Source organism: Empidonax traillii, unplaced genomic scaffold (assembly GCF_003031625.1).
Source record: "Empidonax traillii isolate 1590-97213 ecotype Southwest subspecies unplaced genomic scaffold, ASM303162v1 scaffold1560:size91084, whole genome shotgun sequence".
Lineage (NCBI taxonomy): Eukaryota > Metazoa > Chordata > Aves > Passeriformes > Tyrannidae > Empidonax > Empidonax traillii.
In genome coordinates, this window is record NW_020956753.1 from 55,367 (window position 1) to 77,447 (window position 22,081).

Sequence of the window (22,081 nt, forward strand, 5' to 3'; positions counted from 1 at the left end):
ACTGGTCAAGAGGGATATTCCATCCACTGGTCCTGGGCAGTGGAAAGTCCAACTGGGGCCCCCCACTGCACAGATAGAGGGGCTGGAGAGTGTCCAGGGAAGGGAATGGAGCTGGGGAAGGATCTGGAGCACCAGGAACAGCAGCTGAGGGAGCTGGGAGGGCTCAGCCTGGAGAAAAGGAGGCTCAGGGGGGACCTTCTGGCTCTGCAACTCCCTGACAAGGAGGGGAGAGCCAAGCAGGGGTCAGGCTCTGCTCCCAAGGAGCAAGGGACAGGAGGAGAGGAAACAGCCTCAAGCTGTGCCAGGGGAGGTTGGATACTGGGAAAATTTCTTCATGGAAAGGGCTGTCCAGCCCTGGCACAGCTGCCCAGGGCAGAGGGGGAGTCCCTATCCCTGGACGTGCTCAAAAAACATGTGAATGTGGCACTTGAGGACATAGTGCTGGGGAAAGGTTGGACTTTGCTTTAGAGATCTTTTCCAACCTTAACAATTCTATGTTTCCAACTGCGGGAACATCCTCAACTCCTCCCAGACCACAGAAACTTTCAAAATTTTAATTCAGGTCTAAAAACTCCTGATTTCCACATCCAGGCTGAATTTTCTGTGTTGCTGCATTTAGTAAATTACAAGAAGCCACCAACTTCCATGACAAATTACCCATAAAAGATCCTAAAAACCATCTCTAAACCACACCAGAGAGAAGGAATCTTAGAAATAAACCTGGGAGAAGACAGTAATAATTACACATTCTTAACTACTCTTAGGAACACAAAACACACAAGGTTCCAAATTGTTTACAGGTTTAATGACTTACAAATCTCCACTTTTCAGTAAAAAGAACTTAATTTTTTAAAAAAAAATTATCAAAATTTCCGTATAATAGTTCTAATACAGCCATAGTTTTTTTAAAGAATATTTACAGAGCTCTAATGAAAAATAAAACTTAAGCATATGAAAATTCAAGCAGAAAATAACTTCACCTGCAGTTATATGGCTTCCTGATTGCTGTACTAATTAACAGAAAAAATGGACCAATACTGGTCTAACAAGATGTATTTTTATGTTTACAGCTTTGCACAAGCACCTCTGGTTTCAGGAACCACCACACATAGACAAAGCTGTTAAAAAAAACGCAGTAAGAAACATTTTGTAAAGCAATGCCTGAATTATCAAAATCTGAGCTTAAAATCTGAGTGCAAATCAATTCACATTTAAAAAAAAAAAAAAAACCAAACTGGAATTTTAATGACTGAATTGATTTAAAAACTGGTTTGGGGACTCTTAAAACTATTTCCTTGTTCTTGTGCTGGATCTTGTCTTCCTGTCCACGACTCCAGAGGTCTGAGCTGCCCTCACATTCTCTTTCCCAAGTTCTTCCTTGGTTTTGTTCTTTTTTCCTTTTCCCAGTGATCCGTTTTCATCATTCCCTATTAATACACAGAAAAATTGACTGTAAATTTGTATCACCAACCAAACAATTCACACAAATTTTCATTTTCACTTCCATTGCTTTTAAGGGAAACATCCCTTACTGACAACATTCCAAAGATTACATCTCTGAAATCCAACAAACCAGATACGAACCCCATCCTTCTGCACATCCAATATCCTTTTAAGTTGCATCCCTGAGGATTTACAGCTATTTCCGAAAGTAGGTTAACATTAATGAGAGCACCAAAACCAATTAAATGCCATTTGAGGTAAAATTCCTCCCACTCAACTGTAAAACTTAAAACATCACCAACCAACACCCAAGGAAAGTCCTGCAAACATAAAAATTTAAAGTTTTTTTGGCAGGAAATTCCTCAATATGGGGCTCCAAAGAGTCCCTGTCACCATTATTTCAATGTTTGTTTGATAATATTTGCATCATGGTGGTTTTTAAGTTATATTACATTTGTGTGAGCTTTGCACATATTATTGCTGTATTTGTAAATAACTTTGCCCACCCTTAGAGAAGAGAAAGCAAATTCTCACTCACCTGATTTTAGTTTTTTGGATGCCGAGTCATCTGCTGGCAGCTGACACTTCCTTCTGCGAGAAGTGGACGTTGCCTCTAGCACAGGGTTCCCCTCCTTTCCTTTTCCAGACTGATTCCTGCCCTCACAACCAGTGGATGTCACATGCAAATTCTCGGTTTCCAGAGCACTTCCATTTTCAGGTGACTCACTGTTTTTACGGAGAGAAGTAGAAGTAGCTGTCTCTGATGTGAATTGTACCTCCCTCCAGTTATTCCTCGCTTGCCTCATTCTTCCCCGGCATGAATTATTTTCTGGAGGTGTAGCTTCTTCATTTTCTTGAAGAATCCTCTTCTGCCCTCTACCTTTGGGCAGGTTGGATTTCTCCCTGAGAGAAGTGGAAGGAGTTTTTTCAGATGTGGAAGAAGTTGTTTTCCTTCTGCTCACTTTTGATGGATTTCCTTTCACAGATGGAGCTCCTTCCAAAAGTTTACTCTGCTGTTCTTCAGGAGCTCCATCCTTACCATCTTCTGGCAAACCTTGAAGTGAGGTGAAAGCACCAGCCACTGAAGTGCTTGTTTGCCTCGAGTTCTCTTTTGAAAGATCCCTGTTTTCTTGGGAAGAATTATCCCAACTTACTTTTTTTGCTTCCCTATAGTTATTCCTCCTGCCACTTTGTTTCAATGGGCCCTGTTCTCCCTGATTAGGACTTGTGGCTTCTTTGAGGGCAATTTCTTTCCTCCTGCTTTTTCTCGGTTGATTTTCTTTTACAGATGAATCACCAGTTTTTAAGAGAATGTTTTGCTCTTTTTTGGGAATATCTTCCTTACCATTATCCGCTGACAAACCACGTCTCCCTCTCAGAGGAATGGAATTTGTTGTGTGGGATGCCAGTGCAGTTTCTTTCCTTCTGCCCCTTCCTGATGGCTTCTCTTCTGCACAGGACACTGTTTCCAAAGGCACACTTTGTTCTTCATTAGCTCCCCCATCTTTAGCATCAGCCTCTGACAAGCCACGTGCTCTCCGGAGAGGAGCTGAACTTTTTGCCTCTGCTGCAAGATCAATCTTCCTCCTCCTGTCCCTTGCTGATGCATTTGCTTTTGCCTGAGAAGTTTTATTTCCCAAAGCTGGATTTTCATCTTCCCTCACAGTCATCTTTTTATCACCTCCTTCCAGCAACCCACTTCTCGTTCTGACAGAAGGAGACCTCGATGGCTGTGATGCTGCACCAACCTCTCGTCTTCTCCCTCGTCCCAGTGGATTGGCTTCTACTGAACAGGGAGTACCTTCCAAAGCTGCACCTTGCTCCTTCTCAAAAGCCTCATCTTTACTGTGATCTGCACTTGATGTTTGTTTTTCCACAAAGGTAGGACTGGCTGTTTGCGGAATGGAATCAACCTCCTTTCTTCTGCCCCTCCTCACTCGTGAAGAAGGATTTTCCAAATTCTCATGTTGACTGTTGTCAGTCACTCCTTCAGCGTCCCCAGGTAAACTGCTTTTTATCTCAACCTCTTTGGAATTGCCTTCTCCAAGTTCAAAATTAACTTTTTTACCTCTTCTAAGCACTGCCCTGTTTCTTTGTGCTGAGTTCTCCTGCAGGATTTCAGTTTCTTTTGCTTTAAGTATTCCCTGTTGGTTTCTTGTCCGTTTTTGATGGCCAGGAGCAAGACTGTCACTGTTTGCAGCAGGTACTGACAGGGCTGCTGGGCTGTTCTGCTCCTTTGTGACTTGGGATGCGTCCTTGACACAAACAGAGCCCAAAGAATCTTTGAGAGATTCATCCACTTCTGTGTCTGACCTAAACTTGGAAGGAATTACTTTTAGGTTGCTCCCATCTTCGGTAAATTCCTCAGTCTTTTGCTCCAAAGAGTCTTTTTTGCCTCTCTTGCTCCTCGTCCTTCTGTTTGCTTCCAAGTTCACAGCGGTGACTGGCAGTGTGTTTGTCTCCTGAGATGGTGGCTCTGGTTTTAAACTTTGAGATGCCTCTGTTGTAATTTCTGTTTCAGATCCCTGGGATACTTTTTTCTCATTCTTGGTTTGTGGTTGTGCTTCAGTTTGACTTGATGTTTCCTCAGTTTTCGGAATGTTCTGTGTGTTTTCATCAAGTGTGACCCCACAAGTGTCTGCTTTTCCTTCAGCTGAGTGCTTTCTATTTCTAGTACTTCTTAAAGACTTCACTCTTTTCTCTGTTACCTGTACTTCAAATTTCATTCCCTTTTCAGGTTCTTCTGCTGTGACAGCCTCAGGATCCTTGTCCAAAGTCCATTCATCTCTTTGTAGGACCTTTCCTGGTGGGTCTTTACGAAGCCTCCTTGTTGTTCCATGAAGTTCTGCTGAAGGATCTTGTTTAACTTTGTCATTTCTAGCTCTTCTTCCTCTTTTAGGTGGAATCAGTGGTTCTGTGTTTTCTACTCCTCTGGTCCTCTTCCTAGGTGACAAAAGCACTTCTTCACTGTCTTCTATACCACTGTCATTAGATTTGCTATCAGGTTTACTATCACCTGTTTGCAGCTGACAGTTTTCATTCTGAATGTTATCAGGTCCTGCCTTTTTGGCTGGATCATCTCCACTTTCTAACGTGTCACCAACACCACACTCCTGCAAAGTCTGTTTGATATTTGCAGGCTCTTCTTGTAGCACTGTAGAACCTTCAACACAAGACTCAAGAGTCTCACTTGGATGTTTTAACTCCTTCAGTTCATTCCTTTTACCTCTTCCTGGTCTTTGAGTAGCTCCACAGGGTTCCTGATCAGGATGCTCTGAAACAACTTGTTGTAGGCAACGCTTTGCTCTCCTTCCTCTTCCTTTGTTTTCAGGTGTGGTTTCCCCCATCTCCTCTTGGGTGCTGGTTGTATTTTGCAATTCTTTAACATTCACATCTTTTTCACTCTGCTTTGCTGCAGCAGGAGAGACTGTCTTTCTTGGCCTGCCCCTTCTTGGTCTCTGGGGAGACTGGTCTGCACTGGTTGATTCCTTTTGTGGAGAATCTTCACCTTGGGAAACATTTCCTTTATTTTCTAGAGCAGGGCAAAGAGCACAAAGAAAAGTTAAACATTACTATGCCAGATCAAAGTATCTGTGAGTTTCCATTTTTCTAACAGTCACCTTTCTCAAACAAATCACAATTATTTAAAAATTAAATATTTTAAAATTTAAAAATTAATAAATATTTTAACCAGTTATGCTCTTGAAAGTCTTTGCAAAGATAATCCGAAGTGGAAACATTAAGATCAGGTTTTTCACACTAATATGTTCACCTGTCTCCAAGGGAAAAAGGGATCTTAATTCAGGAATTAGCAGAGCTCACTGAGAGCTTTAAACAAGATTTGAACTTCATGGTAACATGCATTACTTTTTATATTCATTATTCCTCTAAACAAAGTGTACTCACCAGGTTTATGGCTGGAATTAGAACAAGGAGGTGCAGAATCTTGCTGAGAATCCATTACTGATCTGACCTAAGGGAATAAACAATAACCCATAAATGCCTGTCTGACAGGACAGGAAATTATGGAACCAGCCAATACAAAATGCATAGTAATACTTGTAAAAATGAAAATAACTAATAACTAAAATAACTAATTTTATAACTCCCATAAGCACACAAATGTAGCAAACAATTCTTGCCATCTTAAGTGGTGTAACAGTTTTTAAAGTGAAAGACAACCAAAACTGCAGAGTTAAAAAGCAACATTAGCTCCATTGGTTGATAAGTATCTAAATGAGTGCTCAAGGAGAACTTGGGGTATTGAAGCAAAATGGAGTGTTTTGCAATGTGCTATTGTAGTTCTAAGCACTAAACCCAGTGATACTCGGCATTTTACCTACAGAACATGAAAATCAGTACCAATAGAATTCACAAATTACACAAGTGATGAAGCTGGAACTGTTAAGGTCAGAATGGTCACTCAGAGCAACCTCAGGAGCTACTTTTACAGGACCCCCTCAAAGAAAATACATATTAACACAGGGCAAGGCTCCAAGATACAAAATGTCATCCTAGGAGGCCTAACAATTCATTTCAACCACAGGCTTCAAAGCCTAAACACAGCCCTTCCAAAAGGTAAAGAAAAAAATTTTACCTCCATTTTCTCTGGTGTATCGAACATTTCTGTCATTCCTACATAGTCCACTTCACCAACAGAAGGTTTCTGCTTGGGCTCTGCCATGAGCCTTTGCAGCCCCACAAAATCCTCAACTGGTTGGTTCTTCTCTCTGGGAGACCTCACCAATCTGCTGATACCAAACATATTTTCTATGGGTTGAACCTTCTCCTTTGGTGTCTTGAAAATGCGGCTGATCCCAACCATGTCTTCAACTGGTGGGTATTTCTGCTTTGGGGTTTTCTCGACCGAAGTAACACCTGCCCTGCCTTTTACTGCTCTCCTCTTCTGTACTGGAGTCTTCAGCAACCTTTTAAGGGCAATTTCATCTGTAACTGGTTCTGGCTCTTGCTGTGGGGTCCTCATGAGCTGCCTAATGCCAGTAAAGTCCTCCACTGGCTCTGGCTTCCGTCGGGGGGTCCTCAGCAGGTGCTTGATGCCCGACAAAGCCTCTGCAGGCTCAGGCTTCTGTTTTGGGGTCCTCATGAGCCTCCTGATGCCTGACAAAGCCTCTGCAGGCTCAGACTTCTGTTCTGGGGTCTTCAAGAGCTGCTTGATGCCTGACAGAACCTCTGCAGGCTCTGTGTTCTGCTTTGGGGTCTTCAAGAGCTGCTTGATGCCTGACAGAACTTCTGTAGGCTCAGTTTTCTGCTTTGGGGTCTTCAAGAGCTGCTTGATGCCAGACATGAACTCTACTGCCTCTGACCCTTGCTCTGGGGTCCTTAAAAGCTGCTTGATGCCTGACATGACCTCAGCTGGCTCCAACTTCTGCTTTGGAGTTCTCCTTTTCCTTCCTGATTTCACCAGAGATGCTTGTTTTTCTGGAATTATTGATAAACTATCCACATTAATATTACCTTCCTGCACAGCTTTTCTTTTTTCAGGAGTTTTTGTGGATATTTCATCAAACACAGAGCTTAGAGATGACTTCTCTCTCAGCAAGTGACAAATGCCTGGGCTCTCTTGTTTCTGTTCTGAAGCATCTGAATTATTTAAGGGTGACACCATCATCTCTCCTGAAATAAGTAGTAGATTTATGTAATGAACAATAGTTCAACAGTTAAATTTTATACCAATAGAATGAATAAGAAAACCACCTACACAGAAATTAACTGGAACTACAAAATTTTCTTTTGATACATGATTAATATTGATGTTTCTTTTTATGGGTTATGGATGCTTCAGCTCTGTAAGGTGATAGATAGGGACACACAAAAGAAAGAAAAGACTCCTACTGGTTTCCTGGAAAAACTCCACACCTGGTGAGACATTCCTAGAAACCAATAAAAGGATTAAAATGAAGAAAGGAGTGATATGGAGATAACATATCTGAACATCCTGGATGCCACTGAAAATTTGGGAAGTGGACCCTTGGGCCTATTTCATCTGCCTATCACTCCAAAAATTAGTTTGTTGACTATAGACACTCAAACTGCCTAAAGAAAAAGGTCTAAAGACAGATTGGACATAAGCAAAAATCAAGGAGAAGTTCCATCAGCACTGCAGAGGTAACAGAGGGGCTGCCTTTTCTTCCTCCACCATCTCAGGACACCGTGGGCTGAGCGATTGCTTCACACAAACACATTGCTTCTCTGTAGTACTTAAACTGTCACAAACTTGCATTAATAAAGGTGTTATTTTGTGAACTGTTCAAGTGAGTCCACTTTTAGGTGCTGACAGTTTCACTGACAGAGAAATAACTCAGAGGAGAAACCTGCTGAGGGGCTTTCCTACTGCTATTCAGTGCAGTCCTTACATAAATAGGTATCAAATGTCCTCTCTGTCTTGGTTAATCTGCAAGCAAAGGGTCTCATTAGGTGAGGCTAACAGACTGTTTTGGACATCAAAAGGTTTTGATCTCCCAGGGGATGCTGACAGCCCCAAACAAATAAATACAAGTTGGACAGAAAATTCATCTTTTCTGCCCCTTTTCATGTGACAATCTCAGTACTTTAAGTCTGCCCAGGCTGAGACCACAGCTACCACATATTACACCTAAATATCCCTTTTTTCAGGTAACAAACATACCAGACTCTTCAGGGGTGTGCAAGTCAGAAATGTCCCCTGCAGCACAGGTGGGTGTAAAATCAGCAGCCAAAGGTAATGTTTTTCCACTCTGATTTTCTGGAGTTTGAAACATCTCAGGCAGTCCTAGAAATTGTATTTGGAGAAATAAGCAGATGTTTTTGACACAAGAACAACACAGGTGGCAGAGTGAGCAACAGCCTAAAATCTCACCTGTGAAGCTTTCATCCATATTCATGTTGAGCTTCAAGATGGGATTTTTTACCACTTTAGGGACGTGTCCAGCTGACCTGAGTGTAGTGGAGTAAGCTCTACCTACCACTATTGTAGCAGGTGACTCAGCATGACCTGTGCTGAAGTGACCTTTGATTTTCCTCTCTGGAGTCTGCAGAAGCAATAAGAAACAGAAAAATAAGAGTTATTAAACAAAGCCTTTGACACCATCTCCCACAGCATTCCTCTGGAAAAGCTGTATCCCATGGCTTGGACAGGTGTGCTCCTCACTGGGTTAAGAACTGGTAGAACAGCCGGACCCAGAGCGGGGAATGGTGCCATCTCCAGTTGGTGGCTGGTCACTAACAGGGCTCCCCAAGGATCAGTTTTGGGTACAGTCCTGCTTAAGGTCTTTACTAAAGGTCAAGGGCACCCTCAATCAGTCACCCATGGGTGACACTGAGTTGGGCAGGAGGACTGATCTGCAGAGGGATCTGGAAAGGCTGGATCCACGGGCTGAGGGAACTGCAGGAGGTTTTCAATAAGGCCAAGTGCCAGGTCCTGCCCTGAGTTGCAACAGCACCATGGAGTGCTCCAGGCTAAAGGGAAGAGTGGTTGGAAAGCTGCAGGGTGGAAAAGGGTGCAGTGACCATGGCTGAACATGAGCCCAGGTGTGCCCAGGTGGACAAGGCAGCCAATGGCACCTGGGCTGGATCACAGATGGGGTGGCAGCAGGAGCAGGGCAGTGACTGTCCCTGTGCTGGCTCTGCTGAGGCCCCTCGAGTGCTGTGTCCAGTTCTGGGCCCCTCAGTTCAGGAAGGAGGTTGAGGGACTGGAACATGTCCAGGGAAGGGAACAGAGCTGGGAAAAGGTCTGGAGCACCAGGAGCAGCTGAGGGAGCTGGGGGGGGGTGGGGTTTGAGCCTGGAGAAAAGGAGGCTCAGGGAGCTCAATTATTGCTCAAATATTGGACTCAGTGATCCTGGAGGTCTTTTCCAACCGTAATGATTCTGATTCCTTTAAACAAAACCTACATTCCATGACAAAGGCATCAACACCCTTTTTACACGACACCGAGAGCTCAGAAGCCTCCAGCTTCTGTAGCAAAAATATGTCCAAGCTGTTTGGTAGTTATGCAAGAAAACAAAGTGAGCATGAAAAAGGAAAAGAATACCTTTGGTGGTTGGTTTATCCTTTTTGGGGGTCTTCCTCTTCGGACACTTTTCTTAGCAGTCTTTGACTGTGGTCTTGCAACACCCAGTTTTACCACTTCTGCCCAAGATTTTGCAACTAGAAAGCAAGTGAGAAATAACCACTTTAACTCTCAGCTGTTTGAGTGGAAGATCACAATTATTTCTTTACGGTTCCAATTGATTTTCTTTATGATTTCCCAGTGTAATCAGGCACAGGAAAGTGGTTGTTATATCATCTGACAACACCAAAAGTGCTCTCTGAAACACTTCCAGTTGGAAAGCTCCTATTTAACAATTGGCCAAGTTTCCCCAGGATGACTTTCCACAACAATACAATGAGCTCCACACGGTGTAAAGGGGTTGTGAGATCCTGGAACTGAACAGTGACCCAATTCTATTCTCACTCTTTTTGTAAGGAGAGAATTTTTCCCCCCAAAAATTGTCATGAGCCTTTCAGACTCATTGATCCATGAGCTTTCCTCTGGTGAGATTTAACATCAGAGAAATGGTTTAGAAGTAAAGCATATCCAGCTTTTCTTTCACTACCTTCCAGAGGAATTTCCTAGGCAGGAAACTCTACTGATACTGCTTAAAGCATTTAGATCTACACAGTTTTCATAATTTTTCTTGGATCACCTTCTCCTTGTTACACATTCCAAAAATTCCCAGAGCAAGGTTACCTTTATACCAGCATGGTTCTGTACACAGCAGAGGGACCAGGGAATTAGTTATAGCTGTGTAATAAATGAAGTTGGAAGTTTGTAGGACATCTGCCTCTTTTAATTCAGAAAAAAAAAAAAAAAAGCTGGGAGAAAACAGGGATCATACAAAAGAAATCAGTTTTTTTAAGTAGAAATAAAAAGGAGAATGCTGTTCCTAAAGAAAAGGATATTATTATTGTCCTGTCAGAATTGTTGTGCAAGTCTGTAAATGAAAAGAACTTTGAAAAGGCTGTCATTGCAAAGGCATTCTGGATAGAGGGAAAAATACCAAGCATTTAGGAAATTATCTGAAAAAGCACTGGAAATTAACCTTGCAAAGAGGATGCTAATTTTAGTTTTTCAACTTCTGAACACAACAGTTTGTGTTCTAAACATGGGTTAATAGGTGTGTCAGTAAATTTGCTGTATGAATACAAGAACATGCAACACTCTGCACTTCCCAGTTGCTTCCAACAAGCCCAACAGTTGTCAGAAGATACACCAATCTCTTGGTGGTCTCTGCATAACCAAACAAGCCTACTTCAGTTTTGTTTCTGTATTTTAAAGCATTGAAATGAGTATTTCAAATCAGCTGCTGAAACAAACCTAATAAATTGGCACTGGAGGCACCACTTCTTCTCTTTGCATGGAGAGCTCCCACAGCCCCACTCCTTCTCTTCATGGAAGTGCCCTTCGAACCCACTTGGGAACGTCTGGTTAGTTTGGCAGGTGTAGCTGCTGCAAAGGTTTTGTCATCTTGGTTAATGGGGGAAGATTGAGGTGTTTTCACCCTCACACCACTTTTCTCCTTCGCATTCAGGTCCTGCGCACCAGAATCCTTCTCCTCTAGGATCGGGAGTGGCATCGGGAGCTGGGAAATGGAGAAACGCCCTTTCCTGGAAGGGGCTGGAGAGCCTGAAGGAACTTGAGGTGTTGCTTTTCCTGAGGAAGGGGAGGAGGCAGCTGGGGACTTCTGGGCTGGCAAACTTCTTCGTGACATTTGTTCTTCCTGGTAAAAAAAACAAACAACCAAAACAAACCCAACAACATAGAATTAGCACATGGTGGATTTGGGGATTTTTTCCTTCTTTTTAATGGAGTAGTTTTTCAGCACATCTGCACTGAAGATCAAGTTGTCCACTCAAGGATTGCTTATCCTTCTCATAGAAGCAATCAGGGTCAGAATGAATCAAATTGGGCACGGACATCAACAAGTTCAACCCACTGAGGGTTGAAACCCTCACTCCTTTCATCTGTAACAATCTTTGTGGGAACTCATGACTGCACTTAAACCCAAATGCGCATCCCACTGAAACAAAGTATGGAAAGGGAAGGAGCATAATGTAACAAAAACTGTAACAATGTGTACTGGCACAACAAAAACTAACTTAACCCTCACAACACATCCCTCTCTACCTCCCAGGCTCCTGGCAGGACTGGTGGAAGCTCCTCTCCACAGATTTCCGAGATTGGATCCTATACCATCAAATCTACAGAAACAGGTGCTATTTAATCCTTCGTGGTCCCTCAAACCACTGGAATTACCAATGTAGATTAATAATTGAACCTGCCTGGTCAACATTCCTATCTCTGTCCTCTAAAGAGTCCTATGGAGTGACCCTCAGCTCTCCAAAACATTCAGGGAGAGATGGGACTGGTATCCTGGGGACTGGATTGGGAGGATTAAGTAGCACGGGTGTCCCATTAGTTTGTCCCAGCAAACAAAATAAAGTCATTAGCAAGTGATTTATCCCAACTGAAACATCCACTGCAATCTTCCTGATAGGAACTACTCAATGGTTCCTATCAGATCTATTCCCTCACTGGAACAGAACTGAAAGGGTCACCAGCTCATAGGGAACAGCCCAGGTGCCTCCCAAACCAACCCTTCTCATGCTCTGAGCTGCAGCCAGGCTCAGTTGTGGATACAATTTAAGCAATCCTACAGGAGGGCTGTGAAGGTCCATTGCCCACTACAATTCTTAAGGTAATCTGGGATAATGCCAATGAATTTGAAAGGGAATTTCAATCTTGGTGGCATCTAGTGAACTTCACTTATGACCCTACCCACAGTAAAGCCCCAGTTTTTGCTTTAATGGCATTGTGACTCAATGGGAGGGTCTCCTTAGTCCTTTTTACTCTTAGCCTTTCCCATCCTTACCCTTTTTCCACATCCAGCCTCCACTTGGATCATTTTACATAGATTTTAGTTTCAGAGTGATTGATTTTAATCTGATTTTTCTCTGTGTGCTGTAACCATCTAGTAAATTGCAGAGTGACCTTGGCCATGAACTTTGTTGCACTTTCACTTCATATTAAACCTGCTTTTGCCAATGCCTTTGCTGGTGATTCTCTGAGCATCCTAAAACACTCACTTGTGACACCAACATACATCAAACAAGGTTTGCTACTAATTTTGAATTACTAAATAATAGAATAAAAAAATATAATTTAGAAATTCTGTTCACAGTAATGGTCTTAGCAACTTGATCAGTCCTAAAGTTTACCTGGTCTGTGAAGAGCTTCAATCCTTGAGCCTTTTTCAGCACAGCACGAGGGGGGGTTCCATAGGGCAAGCTCAGCCTGGCAGGAAGAGCTCCTCTTTTAAGGGGAGAGTTGGGAGGTAAACTTTTATCAAAAAGTTCTGGACTCAGCTGGCCACCAAAAGACACTCTCTTTCTTTTTCCTGAAGCCTGAGGGAGCAAATCACCACTTTTCCTCTTCTGAGATAATCTTCTTCTCTTGCCTAAAAAGTGCAATTGAAAATATTGCTATGTATCTAAGAATCCAAGTCAGCATTTTAACCCACACGGAAAACAGCGTTCCCTTGTGCATGTTGAAGTTGGAAACGAACCAGATGGGAACTTACCTTAAGGAGAAATAGATTTAACTGAGGAAACTTTAATACATTATTGAGTATTGTTATGACCATATATAACTACGTATTTTAGAACTAATGTCAGCAGTTGGTTCTATATTTTATGTAGGTGTTAAAATTCTCAGAAAGGTGTTTTAAGAATTTCTCAAATATGAAAACAAGGCAGTGGATGAAATGCTATTTTACCTGTGTCTTCTCCACCCAACAGGCCAGAAATATTTGTTTCTGGGACAGCCTTGTTGTCTTCCAACACAGGAGCACTTCCAGAACCTCTCTTTGCTGACAGTCCACATGGTCTGATATCACCAGCATCTTCCAAGTCTTGTTTCTGGTGATGCTCCTGCATGGCCAGCTCTGCTGGAGTTCCACTCTCTTCTTTGTCTCTCGTCTTACCAGGATCTTCTTGCACGGTGTTTGCCTCCAGTGCTGTTTCAGTCAGCATTCCAGAGCTCCTTGGCCTTCCCCTTTTCCTGTCAGAGCTCCTTGGCCTTCCCCTTTTCCTCCCAGAGCCAGGTGTCTGACCAGCAGGAGATGCCATTAACTCTTCTGAAGCCAGTGTCTCTGAATGGACACTTTTGTCCAAGAATTCTTTACTCTGCCTGCTGTTTCTTCTAGGACTCTTGGAATTGGAGAAAGAAGCCAGACTTTCAGGAAGTTGCACCTCTGAGTTAACAAAGTTTGCCTGATCACTGATTTCCTTCAGCACTTCTTGTGCAGGTGTTACTGATGTATGTTCTTTGCTACTTCGTCTTTGCTTTACGGATTTGTTTTCTGGGAAGGGCAGTTGTATGATGTCTGAACCTTCCCTTGGAATTTCAGCTGGAATTTCTGATGGACGCTTGGGTTTCAGCGACACACGTCGGCGGGTGGTTGGAGTATCAGCATTCACAGGAGTCATTCCAGCTGTTTCCTTGGAAGGAGACACAAAAAGAGACCGAGGGCTCTTCCTCCTGGGCCTCGGTGTGGACAGCACATGTTTATCTGCTTCAGAAAGCCTTGGGGTGTGAGTCGTAGAGACGTGTGTTTTCTCCATCACAGAAGAATTCAAGCGTTCTATGGAGCACTGCTGCAGTGAAAACAGGGAATTCCCACCACTCTCCCTGCTGGGAGTAACCTTGGCACCTTTAGATCTGCCTGGGGTGCTCAGTTCCTCAGGACCCTGCAAGTGACTCTGACTGGTATCTCTTGACACCTCCTGCAAAAGAGAAGTTTGAAGACTTCTGGGAAAGCTTCTCCTGGGAAAACTCCTCCTGGGAGCACTTCCTCCAGCTGCCAGCTGCTGAAACCCAGAGTGGTTCACTTCACTCCTTACAATTACACATTCTTCCATATTTCCACTTCTGCCTCCTTCTTTTCCTTTATTCAGGCTGCCCAGATCACAACCTGGCGATGAAACCTGAGCACTTGGCTCTGGCACAACACTCTCCCCACCTTTTCTCGCAGCTTGTTGGGAGTCATTTCCCCTGTGCAGAGATTTTTCCATTTGCATCTCATGTTTCAGCTTTTCATAGAGATGAGTAAAGGGAGACATCTCATTTTGCTTTTTGATAACTTGATGTATTCTGTGTGAAGGTTTGGGTGTTTTTGCTTCGACAGGTAAAGCTTTGGACACATTTCCCTCTGTGGTTTGTTTATTTTCGTTGGCAATCTTTTCTTCACACTCAGCATTATCTATAAAGGAAGCAAAGCAAAACAAAAAGTCGTACAGAAAGTTACTTAAAAACTTCTGAACAACAAATATAAGTTCCATAAAATACAGATTAAAAATTCCTTCCATTCCTCTCTCAAGACAGTCAACAAGGGTCCACTAAAATGGAACTGTTGGAAACAGCCTGGGCTTTTAAAACTGGAATTTTTATCATAAAAATCAAATCCATCTGTAGATAAAAAGCCTTCCCCTAAAAAACTTTGTATCTTTACAAAGTATCTTTGTATCTTTATTTAAGACAAGAAGGATGGGAAGGTAAAGTCCTGGCATTTAACCAGTTCATGGGCTATAAACTACCAGACTTGGAAGCTCTACATTTTTCTGCTTCGACATGAAGCAGTTACTGCAAACAATTACTTCAATGTATATCTCCAAAATTATATTTATTTCAATTCCTTATTAGGAAAGAATACAGGAAATAATGCAATACTTGCTCAAAAGAGATCTAGCAGAAAACTGCAAGGTAAGTTTTAATCAGAAAGGTGAACATGCCACGTGTTAAGTGTTTGCTGCCTCTGCAAAGTAAAATGTAACTGGCAATTGTTTCAAATACCAGTTTCAACTCACATTTCTGTTGTACTTGCAAAGCTGGTGAACTGATCATCCTTTCCAAATGAAATGTGTCTTAATCACTAACAGCAATCTCTATGAATTTTGCCTATTCCAGGCTGTTCCTGCCCATCTGTCAGGATGCAATTAAGTGATTTCTCCTGGCAGGATTTAGATTTGGGATATCCCAGCATGTAGATATAGTGAGATAGTCACTTCCACAGCAAAGAGTTGTCAGATTCAAGAGTCTTAAAATGCCTTTTTTTCTACTCTTTCCAACCTTGTTTTATTTCTTATGCCAAGAATGAATGCAGTTCAGGGGACCCAGGAAAACAAAACCCATAAAACAGGTACCAACCTGAAGCACCAAGACTTTTAGATCCTGAAGTTTGTTTGTGTAATAATTCCACTTCTGCCACCTGCTGAACATGAAGAACCTGTAAATTTGTACAACATTACAGCCCAGCAACAAATATTTTATAGTTTAGCTTTCAAGTGTACATTGAAAAAACTCTTTATAAAGGCATATACATTGTTTACTAAACAGGCTTAAAAGTATTCAAATCAAATCCCAGAATATTTCAATATTTAAGAATACTGACCAACAAGTTTGAGGCCCCACAGATCAGAAATTTGTCTTGTTTTAGCATTATTAGCTCTAAAAGCAGCTGAAGCATTAGAATATAAACCAGCACATTTGAATCTTCCCTTATTAACAGACTTAGTGGAATATTTATAGCTTCACCTGTATTAGTAATATTAGAGATTAATTATCTATTAGCAAAAATTGACAAGTCTAAAATCACTGAATTTTTTAAAGTATTTGTCTGAAGGAGTTTATTTGCATTTTCAGATAGAAAGGTAGTTTAGGGCTGAAAAGTTATTCCTAATAAGAAAATAAAATAAAGAAATAAAATACTGCATCACTGCTAACACCAGTGTACTTGTAACAGAAGAGTCTATGGTCACAAATTTACCTGCAGAGTTTCATCTTTTGGAGATCTGGAACGCCTCTTCTTCGGAGTTGGCTGGAGAGGATATTCAAATCTGAAAGAAATATTTTAAAATACACCCATTTTTCATCAAAGAGTTGATGACTAAATTCCTATTACCAAAATAAAAGACCTAGAAACAATTGTCCTCTCCCAACAATACACAAGTCACTTTTAAAGGCTCTGACAACTTTAAAATACTTCTACATTTATTCCTAAAACTGACTACACTAGAAACAAAACCAAAATAATCTCTGAAGACAGTTTCACCTTTATTGATTCAGCTTAACATAAATGATAAAAACCCCAGAATCTTCAAGCAATCCTGTCTTCTGACAAAGGTCTGTAAGACTTTGTAAAGAACTATGAAATAAACTACATGAAGTTACATTCTTGGATCAAGTAATAAACAAGCAAAGAAATATGAAATAAATAATCTACATGAAGTTCCATTCTTGGATCAATTAATGAACAGTTTGGCACTGGCACCCACCTGAAAGAACGATCGATAATAGTTAAGACATCGCCGTGTTTCAGAGGAACAGGCTGCTCAAAGCAAACCCCGTTTAGCTGTGTGGGGTTTACTGCGCTCAAATTAGTCAGTACTGCCTGAAAATAGAACAAATATTTCAGTGGCCCTGCTGAGGTGCAACATGGCAATGCTTATGGCATGAAAACATGCAGATCTTACCTCCTTGTTCTCGTTTATTTCGATTTTACAGTGCTCGTTGGAGACCCAGGGCAGTCGCATGCGGATGTCACACTCTGTTTTCCTGGGGAGAAAGACAGTTTGAGTTTCACAGAAGACACAGAAAAATCTGCTCTAGAGTTAGGGGATTTCCCAATATTTTAGTTAATAATTGTACAGAAGCGTGATTTCTAAAACTGGAAAAAAAAATTACCACCTAAAATCTTCGAAGTTTGGCAAAAAAATAGCAGCTCACACTTCAGAGAATCCGTGTCAGAAACAATATGTGAAATACCAAAACTCTCAGAAAAGCAGATCACAACAAGCAGAGACATGACTACAACAGACAACTGGTGGTTTGAGATTGTTTCCCAAGTTTCCTCAAGACTTGTGGAATATTTCTATGCAACATCAGCACATGCTTTTAAGCTCTTTCTTAGCTCTTTGTTACTGATCTAAGAACTTTTGGCCTCACCTAGATAAGCACTTTTACCTCCCTAAAAGTTACGAGGGAAGGAAAACATGTTTCTAAGTGTACAGACTTTCCTTGTCTCTCCTTTTTTCTTAGCTAATCTCTAATGCTTTTGATCTCTAGTGCTGTAGGTCTTAGGCAGGAAACATGACACATACTGTGCACAGTACCTGCTGAAATTAGTACTTGGGGAAATTTGTACCTGCCTGAAATTAATGTTTGCACCATTAATTATCACCAATCTGGGCAGCTCTGCTCCAGCCAAAGAACAATATCATTGATACTGTGGTGCTTCTCAAAGACTTTCACCATGGGGTGTGATTCTGGACTGAACAATTACAATTATTTAAGGTAATACAATCAGTCAGCAAAGCATTGAACAGGCCTAGATAAAGATAAATAAAAATATTTAACTTGCAGCCTATTTACAGTAAGATCATATAGTCAAGTCTTCATATATTCTATTTGGGTACATTAATTTTATCTTTCAATGTAAAATATCTGCATCAAGCTCACAACCCACTATCACTCAAGTGAGTAAGTCAAAGTTAGTTTCAAGACTGGAGAAGGAGGCATAAATTCTTAATATTAATTCCAGTTTTGGCTGACATCTTCCATTAGTGAGGTTGAGGTACAAAAAAGTAAATGAAAACTTATTTTCACTTGTCAGTTATCTGGAAACTGTCTTTAGGTAAAACAATCTCATCACCTGTTTATCAACTGTGGATTACATTTAATCCCTTCCCCAGATTTCTTTTGGTCAGACACTTAAAACAAATAAATAAATAAATGGATAGATAGATAGATAGATAGATAGATAGATAGATAGATAGATAGATAGATAGATAGATAAAAGTAGTTCTGGTAAGAAAAGGACAAAAAGCAGTAACAAAAAAGAAGTTCAGCTTTCTGATCCTACGATTAATTAGTCCAGGATTACTTTCCCTCCACTGTGCATCATTCACTAACAAACATTTATTTTCACGAATAAGTACTAAAAGATCTAATCTGCAGGGAAACATCACTCATTATTTTCGCGTGTGCAAGTGCTCAACGAATTCTCACCTTCCAAATAAACAAGAAGTCGAGGTGAGCGGAAAAACAATTCCATCCGTCCCGTTCCTTTTAATGACAATAATTTTCCCGTAGCGCGGCATCTTGGAACGTAGGGAAGAACCTTACCTAGAAAAGAACACCCAGATTGTTCATTGCAATAATGTTTTATGAGAGTAAATGGATGTACTTTTATATGTTACTTTTGTTCAACATATCCCAACGGACAGGAGAACCTCAGTGCTGTTTCCATGTGTCTTCCTGCGTAGAAAACTGGGAATATGTTTATGTAAAGTCAGACAATTTTACTTGTTTAAGAAGTATTTGCTACCCACCAGAGCCTGTGAAGCAGAAGAAGGAGGAACAGAATTTAAGTGATTTAAACCCATTTGCAAAACCAGATATACTTTTTATAAACTTTCAAGTAACCTGCGTTATTTCTCGTATAGATAAGAGAGTGTCACGAATCACAAGAGATCCTCAAAGAAGCCTATATAAAAATACTCTACATTGAAAGCAGCGAGGGAATTAAATGCAGTTAAGAGACACCCTTCTGGAGTTTTTTGCTCGGATGAAACACTCGTTGACAACAAGCCCCAGCGGGGGGAGAGCCTGACAGTGCCCTCAGGGGTCCCCTTGGCCTGTGCCTTGCGGGGAACGACAGTATTGGGAGTCCTGCACTCAGAGCACCCTGTTCACAGCACCCACCGGTTCCTGCAAGCCATAAAAACCCACATGGGCTGCACAAGCTGAAATTTACGAGCCCGGGCTCCGGGCGGCCACAGCCACCGGCGGGGGTTGGGCATATAAACACGGAGGAAGGGAGAAATAAAACCCCAGGAGGGGCCGACAGCCACCACGGCGGGGTGGGCAGCCACCGGGCGGAGAGCGTCATGCGGTCCAACCCCTCGCCCCAAAGCCGGTTCCCTCAGGCCCCTCACCCTCCGGCCCGGCCATACCTGGTTCCCTGGGAGCGCTGGCGGCTGCTGAGGGGCCCCGTGTGGCGGAGCCTCCCCCTCCCCCCGTCCCCTCTCCCGTCACGGCGCGGCCCCGACTGAGCCCTTCCCGCGCGCGCACCAGACCCTGTGCCCTCGCACCCTACCGTATTTTGTTGGTGTATCCCTCCGCCGAGCACCGAAACGGAGCCTCCGGAAGCCGCTCAGGCGGATCGGAGCGGGAGCCGCCGCCGCCGCTTTCCACCGCTGGCGGCCGCCGTGGCTGGGGGACCGCGCCGAGCCCGCCCGTCGGTGACAGGCGGCACCGGGCCCCCGGACTCTTTTAGCTTTGCCCGGTGCCCGACGGGCGGAAGGAGAAACAAACCCAGATGCTGACGGTTGAGATTTTGAAAAGGAGCGCGGTGGCCTCTGATTGGTGGAAGGGGCGGCGCGCGACGCGCGGCGGAGCCAATGGGGAGGGGCGGAGGCGGTTTGAGTTCAAACGGAGGCTCCGCCCCTCCGGGAGCCGCTCCCGCCTCAGGGCGGGGGCAGCAGCGCTGAGGGGACCGCGGAGCGGCTGAGCTGAACCTGAACCTGAACATAAACCTGCGCTTGTCCCTGAGCCTGCACCTGTTCATGAGCCTCAACCTGCGCTTGAACCTGTGCCTGAACCTGAATCTGTACCTATACCCGATACTGGGCCTGTACCTGTACATAAAACTGTACTTGAAGCCGAACCTGTGCTTGCCCCTGTGCCTCTGCATGAACCTGTACCCGTATTAGTACCTGTATCTGTGCTTGTACATGAATCGGTGTCTCTCCCTGTACCTAAACCTGTGCCTGAACCTGGACTTGTAACTGAAACACGTTCCTCTACCTGAACCTGTACCTATATCAGTACCTGTATCTGAACCTGCACCTTTGCCTGTGCCTGTACTTGTACCTTAATTTAAATCTGTATCTGTCCCTCTATCCGTGCCCATACCTATGCCTGTACCTGAAACCTGTGCTTGTACCTGTAGCTGTATTTTACCTGAACCTGTGCTCACACAGGTACCTGCATCCCTGCTTGTGTCTGTTCCTGAACCTGAATCTGATCCCTAAGCCTAAACCTGTGTTTGTAGGTTCACCTGTATCTGAACCTCTGCCCACACCTGAACCTAAACCTGTACCTGTATCTGAACACGTGCCTGCGCCTCTACCTGTGCCCATACTTGAATCTGTAATAACAATAGCAACAATAATAATAATAAAACAACCATAACAATAACAAAACTATACATTATTGAGATATGGAATCTGGTGACCCTAATTCCAACAAGTTCTGTGCACGTGTAAAGGGAAAGAGATACAGGGGGAAAAAGGTTGTCCAGCCTTTTGGGCTTCAGGGGATAAAATTCCCCTACCCAGATGTTTCCCAAAGCAGAACTTTTGATATTACTACTATTTTATTTCATTATCTAGCTTGCCTCAAAGACTATTTTGTGTGGTGTGATGGCTTTAGAGTACTTTAGATGGGACACAGTAAGATATAAGAAACCTTTTAAATGTTATTTTTTTCCTCAATTAAATTACTTGGAAGTCTATTTTATTAAGTTAGGTGGGGTTTTAATTTAGTTCAGCACATTAAGTCAGGATATATTAATAATAACAATAATAATTTACTATTATATTAGCTTTCCACTATAGCTTTATTCTACTGGACAACCTTTAATTTAGATATAAAACATTAAAAAATCAGGTTTCTATTGGATAATTAATAGAGTATAATTGCTAATACACAATTATTAAAGTCAAATCCTTCCAGGGGGTCTTTACAAGTGCAGTTATTCCTGAATGTTTTATCTAAACCAAATAGTATATACCAGTAAAACTCCTTGAAAGCTGAATTTATTACAGTCTCTCCCAGCCCACATGTGATCAAACAAAATGAATAAATAAATCAATCTCCCCAAAGCAAATAATTGTATATTCTGACATGATTTACAGTGGTTTATTAGTGCACTTACTGTCACTGCCTTTGGGAGAAATGTCCCTGCAAACACAGCACTACTTAGAGGGAAACACAAATTATAATACAGGTTTTAAGCCTGGCTTTAAATCTGTCTCTCTGAAATAGCACCTGTACAAATATTTGCAAAAGTAGATTTACAGGAGGAGAAAAAAATAAAAGGTATTTTCTTCAAGGTTTAAATTTGCTGTTGGGTTAATCTGGGAACAATTAATTTAGGAGGAGCACAAGCTGACAAATAAACCTGAATCCACGCTGAAATAAAATTGTCAACTGTTAAAAAAAAAATGGGGAGAAAAATTAGTTTATTTTGAGTCAGTGCTTGAATCTCCTTTAAAATCAGCATCTTAATTCCTCCTGTGAAGATCCTGCTTTGTTCAGGTGTCTGAACTGGTGGTTTGGAAACCCTAAATGAAGTTTATTTCCCACAGATTTGTAACACCGCTGGTTTATAACTAAAAATCAGAAGCTTCAATTAAAGCTTTTACTAAATTAGGGCTTTTATAAGGTATATAGGTATGAAATAAATAAATATTCGGGCAAACCTGGAGATGAGGAGTTACAGTGTGATGAACGCCTGAAAATTTAAAGTTTTGCAATACA

General features: G+C 42.2%; 1 protein-coding gene across 7 annotated transcripts; it reads right to left on the reverse strand.

The window, feature by feature from the left end:
* Positions 1-786: 786 nt before the first annotated feature.
* Positions 787-19,908, reverse strand: LOC114070457 (proliferation marker protein Ki-67-like). 7 transcript variants are annotated; one of them, XM_027907889.1, is made up of 18 exons: positions 19,734-19,908; positions 18,545-18,663; positions 17,011-17,092; positions 16,813-16,928; positions 16,305-16,374; positions 15,686-15,764; positions 13,257-14,741; positions 12,700-12,938; positions 10,799-11,201; positions 9,473-9,588; positions 8,300-8,471; positions 8,090-8,212; positions 6,742-7,077; positions 6,632-6,681; positions 6,041-6,571; positions 5,350-5,416; positions 1,982-4,975; positions 787-1,427 (listed from the first exon to the last, which is right to left on the reverse strand). In XM_027907889.1, the coding sequence occupies exons 2-18, from the start codon at positions 18,634-18,636 to the stop codon at positions 1,288-1,290; spliced, it is 7,095 nt and encodes a 2,364-aa protein (XP_027763690.1). In that variant the 5' UTR covers positions 18,637-18,663; positions 19,734-19,908; the 3' UTR covers positions 787-1,287. The 7 variants fall into 7 exon arrangements, with proteins under 7 accessions (XP_027763690.1, XP_027763689.1, XP_027763688.1 ...); XM_027907888.1 differs by having other exon boundaries at positions 6,632-7,077; XM_027907887.1 differs by having other exon boundaries at positions 6,041-6,681; positions 19,734-19,907.
* Positions 19,909-22,081: the final 2,173 nt, after the last annotated feature.